The sequence below is a fragment of the Coenobita brevimanus genome, chromosome 26 (genome assembly GCF_032717465.1).
Source record: "Coenobita brevimanus isolate Jiangsu-jjx chromosome 26, ASM3271746v2, whole genome shotgun sequence".
NCBI classification, from domain to species: Eukaryota; Metazoa; Arthropoda; class Malacostraca; order Decapoda; family Coenobitidae; genus Coenobita; species Coenobita brevimanus.
This window is the reverse complement of record NC_136979.1, coordinates 42,080,265-42,092,290: the sequence shown is the minus strand read 5'-3', so window position 1 is coordinate 42,092,290 and position 12,026 is coordinate 42,080,265. Positions and strand designations below refer to the sequence as shown.

Below are 12,026 nucleotides of genomic sequence, written 5' to 3'. Positions count from 1 at the left end.
GCAGTTGGTCCAGACATTTAAGATGAGAGTGACCAGCCTCACTCATCCCTGAGTGGCATTACATGAGCAATCAACCCCAACTACCCCTTGGATATAAACCTTCACCGGCTCAATCCAACTGGAACACCATAATTACCCACTAACCACCAGGTGCCAAAATTTGGTTATATGGTTACCACCCAGTGTAGTAAATGGTTTCCTGGTGTACAGGAAACCACTTGGCTTGTCACTCAGTGTAGAGTCACCTATAGGCAGAAGGACAAGGAAAGAATAAAGGAAAGAAAGACAGACGAGGATGGATGGAAAGAAGGATGTAGTAGAGGAAAGGGCAGACACCCGACAGCAGCACTACACTGAGTGAGTGGATGGTGAGAGCCCCCACCTACCACAAACAGGGATAATATATGATAAAATTGTTGCATCTTTATCAGTGTCAAAGTGTGAGGAGATACAAAAGAAAAAGGTCTTACCCAATGGCATTTTCTTACACAAAACAAATGACTCTCCTGTGTAGCCAGGAATACAAGGACATGCTTGCACATGGCTGATGACATGGCACTCAACCTTAGTGCCACAAGCTCCAAGACAAGGGTCAACACACTTTAGATTACTACATGCCAGATGTGTAGGGCAATCATGATTGACAATGAATTCTGGACAGTAGTTAGGTGGGACACCAAAGTAACCTGGAGGCAGGTGCACACATCCCATCAAGAAGGAGGAGGATATGTCTGCTGCATCATGCTATTGAAGTGTGCCTCTAAATCTGAAGAGATATTAGTCAATATGCAGTATCATGGAGGGTATAAAGAACATATGCACTGTACAGTATATTGATAAGTTTGTCCACAGGAAAGAACAGTCATACCAGAAATAGAGAAACAGTGTTCCTATGGGCTGCCTGAAAATCCAGGAGGACAGGTGCATATATGAATATGGCTGGTACTCTGCAGTAAGCATCAATGCCAAGGATCCAGGACATGGGTTAATACATTTGTCACATCAAGCATAAGTACAGTACAGAACAGAGAAGGAATGTGTAATGCTTACTAAGAGTGAGAGGGATAAGTAAACACTAAGTACAGCCATCCTCTGTGAAACTTAGAAGACACATACAAACTAGTTTGTGCATGACCACATAGGAACTGGCTTCATTCACACTGATAAGGGTCCACACACTTACTGTGCCTGCATGCATCAATCCAAGGACAGTCTGAGTCCACTACACACTCTACAATACATTCTGAGCACAGATCGCTAAACATGCCAGGTGGACAAATGCATTCAAAATGTTGGCCTGCAGGTGTACACTGACTTTTCAGACCACATGGGTTGGGCATGCAAGGGTATGAATGTGTGGTCACCTCAGGCTTGGGTGTTACAGACTGTGAAGTAGTCACAACCACTGGGGGAAGGGTGATTGTTGGAAAAATGAAGTGTACCATTAATGTTTTTTAAATACAGGCATACCCCGATTTAGCGATCTAATTGGTTAGGTAAAACCCCATCGTTAGGCGGGGTATTGTATATCGGGGTACTTTTAACATGTGTTTCAATGTGGACCATTTGCTAGCCTTGGGTTTCCCCCAAACCAGGTCCAAAACCCACCCAGATGAGCCCAAAAACAGGTTTAACGGCAATGTAAATGGCCTAACAGCTGACAAGGAAGCTAACCTAAGCCTAACACCTGTAAGTAACTCACTAAAACCAACAAATTAAATATAAATATAATCAAATATGTCTGGAAAAAATCCAGTTTAATAAACTGTATCCGAAAATGACAATGTTCACCCCACCTATGGCTAAAACACATTAATTTAAGTCTAAAAAATTTATAAAAAAACCTAAACACACAATTTTAGTCTAAAATATAATCAAAATCAGTAAGAAAAATCAAAACCCATCGTTAACCCGGGGTTTGGCCATCGTTAGACAGGGTATGGTGCAATTTCTACCCCCATCGTTAAGCCGGGGTATCGCATCTAGGGGTATCGTATATCGAGGTATTAATGTACTGTGATGTATTAATACTGTATGTCACTTTTTTAGCACTGTTAGTCATAACATACTTTTGTCAGAAGTTCTGGCACATTTACATAATCACCCATGGGGTGTTTTCAGTTACAGAGCTACGAACCTTGCTTGGATACAAGATCAATTCGCCAACGTGTCACCTGCCAGTTAGACAAATCTCATAAATATCATTCTCAGTGAAGTCATTTTCCCCATGTAAATGCTGGATAACTGAGTATTCCACATACTTTATGCATGGATTTAATCCCTGCCATGCTGTAGACCCCAAATAAGGTACAATGAAGGTCTGCATGGGCCATGCTGCAAGCCTAATATGAGGTAAAATTTATATTGGTTATAAGACAATGACTCAGGGGAGGTAAACTACCTTACAAAGAATCAGCATGGCAGGAGTTAAAACAGAGGACTGAAACGGTCATCTACAAAATGTGTTGATATTACAATATCACTTGCAACAATGATGTCAGTCTTTATCTTAACCAACAATTTCTGTGATAATTTTGGTTGCATATAATCCCCTTGTACACTGTAAGTTTTCTGTGTGTGACATGATAAGAGAAAATGCCACAAGGGCAGGCTGGACTTACGCACAAAGGAAAACATTCCCATTGTATTTTATTTGCCCCAGAAATTGGTTATAATGGTATAAATTGTATACCATTATCTTCGTCGATGTTTATACTATACAATAAGCTAATAAAAACACACAAAACTGATGAGTAAAAGAATTGTGAAAGTACCAAAATGAATACTGTTGTTCAACAGTGAAAATTACTGCCCTACACTCTAGCACAAAATTCTGCCTGCATAATGCACGAGCTAAGTATATGTCTAGATGCAGAATTTTATGAGCTTTCATGTGGTGTTGTCAGAATTCTGATACGACCAATATTTTTCGTGTAAATCACCAAAAATTGCGTGCGCCTTCCCTTCCCCCAAACCGAAAACCGAGAGAATGCCGATTACAGTATTTGAGAGTGTTGGCCTGGAAATAGACATCCTCCCCTACAACTCACCCAATACTGAGACATTTCATGCTAAAACAATTTTTGGTGAATATTTTTGTCAAGAATTGCCTAATTGGCATCACTTCAGACCAACACTGACAAGTGTGTCACAGTGCATCATGGATTCCTCTTCAGACTAACACTGCTTTGACTTGTTCTGAATCATCATGCGCAAATGGGTTAAGGTAAGTGAAATTTAACTTATAAGATATGGATAAATACCAAAGTTCTGTGCTGGTAGAATCTGTTAGTTTCCATTTTTCTGTGGGAAATGAATGAGGAAGAAAGAACAGTATGAGGAGAAATGAGCAGTAACTGCTGTGACTTCAAGCATCACTGACATCCTATGAAGAATGAGGAATAAGGTGGTGGGTCAACTCTTAAGGAAACACTGGATGTAGGGGTCTCCATCATAACCAAGCAGACAACTGCAAACTGGGGGGTAGCTAACTACATGATACCCTGCCATTTGTCCACAGGTATTTTCACATGGGTCTCCAAAGTCCTGTTCCACACATGCTATATATCTCAGGCAGTCAGATTTGGTGACACATTCTTGTTGACAGTTAGGTGGAACACCATAATGGCCAGCCTGGCATTCACAGACTTGTCAGTCCTAAACTAGCTGGCTGGTGGAGAAAGGGCTACAAAGGTTGGGCTGACATGAATTTGGTTCCTCCACTGGAACTAGGGGAATATACCACTGAACAAACATTAGCTTTTAGATGTGGCATGCAACTTGTTATCAAAGCCATCTTAACCCTTTCCATTCAAAACTGTATTCTTTATTTTTGCAATCTCCATGTGATTTTGTTAACCTTGATAGCATGGTTAGAAGCAGTTTTCATAAACCACATCACTATCTGATTTCTCACCATAAGTTGAATAAAATCATCTAAAGGCAGAATAATATAATTTAAGAAATCACTGGAATGAAGGGATTAAATAAATGTGATCCAAACCGTGAAAGTTCATTTAGAATTTTTGTAAGTCTGCTATCCTGCAAAATGTTGATCTGGTGTATGCTGCAAGACTCAATGGCGAAAGGAATGTTTATAAAAATTAACAAGTCTTGTTACTTGATTTCAAGAAAAAGGATGCTTAATGACCCCCCAAAAAAATTTCTTACAAGTACACATAAAGGAATACAATATTTGCATTTTGTGCATACTACATACTCATACTACAGTAGTAGTAGTAGCAGATGTTCCCTAGGCAGTCTGGCCGAACAGCCCTGAGTCTCTTAGGAAGGCCATGGCCGAGACCGGGCTTTCCCACAGAGCTCTTAAAGAGTGTATGTTGTGTTGTTGGCATAGGTGATTGTGTGCAATGCAGTCTTCCATAATGTGCTTAATAGTATGGGATGCTGTGTTGCATCCTGGACAGGCATCAGCGACGGAGTCATCCAGCCTCTTCTGGTAGCTTAAGAGGGCTGGATGGTGCCCACATCTCAGCCTGGCCAGGTGGACCCTGTCCTCATGAGGAAGATAGGATTCAGAAGGGTGGATGTCAGGAGGCTGTGCATGCAGCTGTGTGTTGTCTTTAAGTGATTGAATGGAGCAGCGAGTGATCTGAGTGTGGATATGCTTCTGGAACCTGGTCTGAGGTGGGCGAGATGACAGTATTTGTGTATGGTATTGTGTGCTGGGTGTTGTTTTGATGTTCCTTGGTGTGGGTGGATGTGCTGCCATGTACTGCAGTGGATGTTGTGGGTTTGTGGAGGCTGCAGCAAGAAACTGGGTGCCTCTCATGTCTAGGTGATCCTTGACTTTGAGGACTTTGGTTTCTTGATGTAGGTGGTCTGTGCGTGTAGTAGCTGCGCAGCCTGTGATTATTTTTAGGGCCTTGTTCTGTATGGTCTGTAGAGTGTTGTAGTGTGTTTTGGTGAGGTTAGAAGCCCAGGCAGGGCTTGCATAATTCATCACTGAAAGTATGTATTGTTTGTATACCGTGGTGGTGGTTTCTTTGTTGTGTCCAAATGTTGTATGGGCAAGTGACCTCAAGGCATTGAGTCTTGGTGTTATTTTATTTTTAATGTTTGTGACATGTTGTTTAAATGACACTGATGTATTGTATGTTACACCAAGGATTTTGTGTGTGTGTGTGTGTGTGTCTGTGTGTGTGTGTGTGGTAGGGAAGTGTTGTTTATGGTGAGGTGTGGGATGTGACTGTGTTCTGCTGTCCAGTTTGTGAGAAGAGTCACTGTAGATTTGGCTGGGGCTATTTTGAGCCTGTCTGTGGTGAACCATTCGTGTAGTGTGTTGAGGTAAGGTTGAATGATGTGTGCAGCTGTGTTTGCGTTTTGGTGCGTACATGTAAGTGTTATATCATCCGTATAGGAAGCTATGTGTATCTGTGGTGTGTGGGGTGTGGGTACGTCGTGCATGTATAGGTTAAAGAGTGTAGGGGACAAAACAGATCCTTGGGGGACGCCGTTAGTGAAGTTTCTGATGTTAAAAGACTGACCGGCAAATGTTACATGTGCACATCTCCATGCTAAGTAGTTTGCCAGCCATCTTTTTGTGTTATTGTGCATGTTTGTGTTGAGTATTTTGTTTGTGAGGTTGTGGCGGGGGATGGCATCAAAACTTTTGCTAATGTCTGGTGTGAGTAGGATTGTTCTGTGTGGTGGCCTAGCTGAATTCATGCTATTGAAAACTCTCTGTGTAAGGTCTGTAAGAAGGGTGTTTGTGGAGTGTAGTGGCCTAAAGCCATGTTGTGACTGGGCTAGGGGAATGTGAGATGTGACTAGTTGTAGTACCAGTCATTCAGTGACTTTAGAGGGGGTGCAGAGGAGTGTGATGGGGCAATGTGAGGAGGGTAACGTGGGGTCTTTGTTGGGTTTAGGGATAGTGATGATATTGCCATGCTTCCAGATGTTGGGTATTATGTTGTGTGAGTAGCTGTAGTTTGATATGTTGGTGAGTGCTTGTATGCCTTGTGGTCCTAGATGTTTAAGGTGAATGTTGCTTATGCTGTCTGGTCCACAGGCAGATGAGTACTTGAGGTTGTTAATGATGTGCTTCGTCTGGTTGTAAGTGAAAGGTGCGTGGTCTGGGTCTGTGGGGAACTGTCTCTTACGTCGGATGATACGTCGGTCTTCGCGATGGGGGTTTAGATGGCTGACTTGTGAAAAGTGATTGATAAGAGTGCTTGCTTCCTTGTTTGTTTGAGGGTATGGTGTCTGTTGTTGTGATGGCAGCGTGTGATTATGTGGTGTTGCTGTTCGAAAGTGTGATGCTGTTTAGTGTTTTGTAGAGTTTGCTGATGTTTGTTATGTGGTCAAGTGTTTGGGGGTAATTTTTCCAGTTTAGTGTTTGCTATTCTGATATTTTATTGTTTATCTGAGTGTTGAGTTCTTGTATTTGTTGTATGGAGTCTTGTGTATGGGGTGTTGGGGAGTGTCACAGTGTGTCCCGTTGTCTGATGAGGCCTTGAAAATCTAGTGTGAAGTTGGGGTTGTGTCTCTTTCTGTTGCCTCTAGGGATGTGTCTTTTGTCTGCGTTTTGTATAATTGTATTGAAAGTGTGCACAACGGTGTTGATGTTTGTGACGGGTGTACTGTTTAGTGTTTCGAGATGTTGTTCTGTTTCAGTTACAAAGGCCTCCCAGTTGGCTCTCTTGTAATGAGTGTATGTGTGTTTGTGGCCAGCTGGGGTGATTCTGGTTTTGATAGTGATGAGGGAGGTGATCAGAACCTAGGGTTTTGACCACTCTCCATATGGTTGGTACTGACTATACTGTCCACATGTTCAAAGTAACCACAACTATTGAAAGAAAAGTGGTGAATCAAACTGCTGCACTGTGATACAAGGATTCATACTTTACACTATCTATCTACCTATTGCCAGACGCCTCAATCCCGTTCGGGGTGGCCACAAACAAATCGCCTCCACGTCACCCTGTCCCCCGCCATTTCACTGCCCTGCTCCCAACTCACACCCCTCTCTCTCATATACCTCTCCACCTCATCCCTCCATCTCATTCTTGGCCTCCCCCTCCCTCTCCCCCCCTCCACCTCACTCACACCCTCTTCATCAGTCTTTCACCCTCCATCCTCTCCACATGGCCAAACCACCTCAGTGTATTCCTCCTAATGCTTCCTATCACATCCACATCCACACCACAATGCTCCTTTATATCACAAGATTGCTAAATTATGTGGAAAGAGAGATGTGCAGTACTACTTGTGGACTGAGCAGCAGTGATTATGGGATAGCAAATACATGATGTGTGAAAAGTGAGCTAATGAAGAACTCACTGGGATCTTTCTTAGTGAAACAGCTCATGTGGGTTGCCTTCATAGCCAGGAAGACAGGAACAAAAAGGACTGTGGCTGTGTCACAACAAGCATTAACAGCCAAGGTGCCTGGGCATGGGTTTACACACTTGAGGTTGTGACAAACTTGATTTCTGTTACATTCTGAGTTGAATATGCACTGTGGTTGACATTCACTACAGGGATCACCAACGTGTTCTCGAACATACCTTCATTTATAGGATGTACCAACTCTCTCACACACTGCATTTAGGCAATATGGAGTAGGAGAACAAGGTTTGTCTGATGCTGCAGGAGCTGATCAATTGAGAGTCCTTGCTTACACATCACAGTCAATATATAGCACTATTAATTAGTACATGGAAAGACCTGGGATGAGGTCATTAAGTGCGACCTCAGAGTTAAGGGACTGAACAGGGAGGCTGCCATAGATCGAGCAGCATGGAGAGCCACCATTAGGGGACCAAAGCTGATGCATGCAAGCATGCTGGAGCCTTCAAAACAAGACAAAACAAAATGATGGTTAAGGATACTGCATCACTACTATTTACATACTTAGCTCATTCAAAAATGCTACAAAAGGAATTATATCAAGAGGAAAGGCAGCCAGAAAAACTTTGTATTAGCACCAAACCAATACTATGTAGTAAAACTGAAGCGTAGGCAAATAGTGTGTTTTACTTAAGGGAAGTATAAACCTGTTAACTTAAGAAACAAGAATTAAGTACAAAACATGAGTGTGTGGAGCATTTGTGCTTACTGGTAGTTAGAGTGACACAGTGAGAGAAAGAATCCAAAGTGAGGTAGTGAGGGCATGTGATCAAAGGATTATAGTGGGACACATGGCAGTTTGCATTAACCCCGTATGCACCTGGGCATGGGTCTATGCACTTATTTTGTAAGCAGGCCTTGTCATGAGTACAATACGAGTTTACCACGCATTTGTGTCAGCATAACCAATATGGGTTACCAGTGAGGCCAGGTTTGCACAGACAAACTGCAACACCTGCATCCTCCATACTCTCGGCTCCACATCCAGAAAAAAACAGAATACATGGATCTTCTTTGGAAGGAAGAGCTGTAGCTGAAAAACTGATAAAACACTTATGCTCATTACATTTTCAATGATCTGTGATCGGCTCTTACCTTACCACTGCAGCAAGCATGACTGAGACATGAAAAGAAAAGTGCATACCTTCTGGGAATGGTACACAGCGGAGGAAGGGATCTCCAGTTAGATGGCTGGGGCAGTAACAGACAGGATTGTGGTTGTCCACTTCACACAATGCTTTTGTACCACATGCATCAACACAGGGGTCACCACACTTTAGACTGATGCAGGCCTCCACCTCAGGGCAATCTGAGTTGGTCAGGCACTCTGGTCTGCAGTTAGGTGGTTTGCCAAAGTAGCTGGGTTGGCACTCACACACTGGCCTACCCATAACTGTCCGGCAAATCGAGTTGGGACCACAGGGACTTGGGTGGCAAACATCAGGAGGCCTGGGTGTTGGGGCTATAACATGCATATGTTAACTACCATTTCCAGAATCATACATTTCACAATACTATATAGTACCCAACATGTAAAATTTTACATAACCAACTTCACATACATATACTTTGGATGACTCTAATAATACAGATACTAAACATGAATAAAATAATTTTTCAGCATACTTACTTGGCTGAGAACGGCAGGCAATGTAGGGGTCGCCTGTAAAACCTTCCTTGCAAAAGCAGACAGGAGCATGATTGACCACCTTACATTCAGCACTGATGCCACATGTTCCAGGGCATGGGTCCACACACTTCTCATTGACACATGCCAGGTGAAACAAACATTCTCTATCAGAGGTGCATTCTGGACCACACTCAACGTAAGGATTGCCATAATAGCCTGGAAGACAACGGCATTCTTCCCTAGACCCTACTGGACGACATTCAGCATTCAGACCACATGGGTTGGGCTGACAAGGCTGCACCACAACAGGTGTAACAGTTGGTGGTGCTGCAATATGGAAAACATTCATAAAATATTCAGAATGCAGATAACTGAACAAAATAAAGGTAAAAGTACAAGGAGTCCAACAGAACAAAATAAAGGTAAGAGTACAGGGAGTCATAATTACATCAGTGACATTTTCCAAAATATCACAATTTTTTCCATACAACTAATATTTTTAGTTCAAGGACTCTGGCAAATAGGCTTTATAGAAGACACTGGAACCTGCCATTCATCAGTGTGGGCTTAACATAAAAAAAGAACATAAAAAAAGGAAACATATAATACAGACGTTCTATTACATACACTGACTTAACATAAATAGTCTTCAGAATCGAAGGGTGTGTCAACCAACTACTGACTTCTGAGCTTCATGAAACAGTTTGGTCAAGTGATATATATGTACTGTATACTTTTGCAGTATAAACTTATATATCTTGACATCAAGTACCATAGATAAAAGCCTACAACCTGGTGGTGGGGAAAATGAGGCAGTTAAGCCTTCCCCTCACACCACCAGAAAAAAAAAAAAAAAAAAAAAAAAAAAAAAAAAAAATAATTGTCTTTGCAGTAATAGTGAACCACTAAAGTTTACTATTACTTCAATCAAAATGTGTTATACTAATAAGAATGTACTTCTAAGATAATAACCAGTATCCAGCATGTTTGCCTAAATGTGATGGCGTAAAATACTATTCCAGAGGACAAATGTTATTTGTAACTCACAGATAATTAGTTCTTTATATCAGATGAAGAGGATGAACTTTCTCATGTATTTTTAATAACTGACATTTACAAGTTGCCATACAGTTGTCTTTACTTTTACCAGTACTTAATTAGTTCATTAAATATGATATTTGATGTGTCATTTTGATTTTTTAAAAACTGTTTTTGTAAACTTCTGGTTATCTGCAAAACCTAAACTTATTTCAGGCAATGAAAATACTCTCAGATGACAGCTGCCTATACTGTTATTGAGAATAATTACGGTAACTACATGATACTTTTTTAGGCTGACCACATAATGGTCGTGGCACAACTCCAAAAAGAAAGCATACCAATTGCTCTGTTGATGACAGGTGCAGATGACATCTACAATGTTTAACAGTACTTAGGCTATTACTTTACTAAATACTATACAGTGGTACCAGCGGCAGTCATAGATATCAGAGTATCCTCAGTGACTACTGAAACGAAAATTAAAATCCAAAACTGAATGACGTTAGCTGTCAAGTTAATGGTAAGCCCCTCCCCTGGCCTTTTTTCATCTTTAAAGTTGGCATCCATTGGTCTAGTGGTTAGCCAATTCCCCGGTAGAGTGACAGACTTGGACTTGTTTGATCTCTAAGAGGTGACCGAAAAATTTTTTATCATGAACTGCCACTGGGGGAGAAAGCCTGTTAATCTACCCTTAAATGTACTGGATTATGGTAGCCTAGCTTCAGGCCCCCACACCTAAAAAGGTAATATGGGATTGGCTATTAACCCTCCACCCTCCTTTTTTTTTTCTTTTTCTTTTTTTTAATGTAAGCTCTCTCATACAAGCTGATGTCCAGCACTGGAGGGGAAAATAAAAATCAAGCTTAAAAGGTAAACTTATAGTCCTTGGCTGACTGTACTGTACTTGTGTAACATAAAAAAAAAATCACACAGAAAGTTACTGAAATACATAAAAAATGCAAAAAACAAACTTTACTCTCAATCATCTCAACGCTCAATTTTGGCTAGTTATCCTTATGATTCTGGAGGCTATGTATGCATGATACATATTTGCACTGTGTAGATACATAACCTATTGATATATATATATTTGACTTTATTTGCCATGTGGTATGGATTGATTTTGAAAATGTGTGTAATTTAAGAATACTTACAGGGAGTACTGGCAGCAATGGGAGGTACAGCACAATGGACATGTGGGTTGCCCTCCAGGCCTGGCAAACAGGAGCAAGTTGCTTGGTGGTTCACCACACTACACAGAGCTGTAGGAGCACAAGGTCCTGGGCATGGGTCAACACACTTATAGCTGACACATGAAAAGCCTCTCTCACAATCTGTGCTGAGGACACATTCTGGGCCACAGCCAATGTTAGGATTGCCAAAATAGCCAGGACGACATTCACAAACATAATCATAGCCTCTGGTGCGGCAGATGGTATTGGCACCACAAGGATCAGGGATGCATGGAGTAGGAGCTGGGGCAGGCTGCTCTGGTATGACTACTATGGGTTTTGGAGTGGTAGCTGGTGGTCCAGTAACTGGAACAATGGTTTCCTTATCAAGCTGTGGTGGTGTTCCAGGAATAGGTGGAAGGGGTGTGGTTGGATACTCAGTTTCAGGTGGTATGGATGGGGGCAAGATTATGGGATGTTCTGTTGTGGGTGGGATGAGGGTACAGCGAATGAAAGGATCACCAGTGTATCCTGGGATGCAGCTGCAGATAGGGTTGTGACTGGTGATGTGACACTGGGCTTGGACACCACAGGTGCCCCTGCAGGGGTCAACACAACGGTTGTGGAGGCAGGCTAGAACAGGAGGACACTCGCTGTGAACAACACACTCTGGCCGGCAGAAGGGTGGATTGCCTATAAAACCTGGCTGACAGGTGCATATCCTCTGTCCTCTAACTTCTTGACAGATGGCACTGGGACCACAGGGATCACCTTCACAAGGGCTTCGTGGTGGTTCAGGCTTCACTTCCGCT

General features: G+C 42.1%; 1 protein-coding gene across 1 annotated transcript in view; it reads right to left on the bottom strand.

The window, feature by feature from the left end:
• The window catches only part of dpy (fibrillin-like protein dumpy), a 442,341-nt gene that overhangs the window by 128,769 nt on the left and 301,546 nt on the right, over nt 1-12,026 (bottom strand). Inside the window, 5 exon segments of the mRNA XM_080267992.1 lie at nt 471-686; nt 7,303-7,410; nt 8,516-8,833; nt 9,002-9,328; nt 11,206-12,018. Coding sequence (XP_080124118.1) covers nt 471-686; nt 7,303-7,410; nt 8,516-8,833; nt 9,002-9,328; nt 11,206-12,018 — 1,782 coding nt within the window.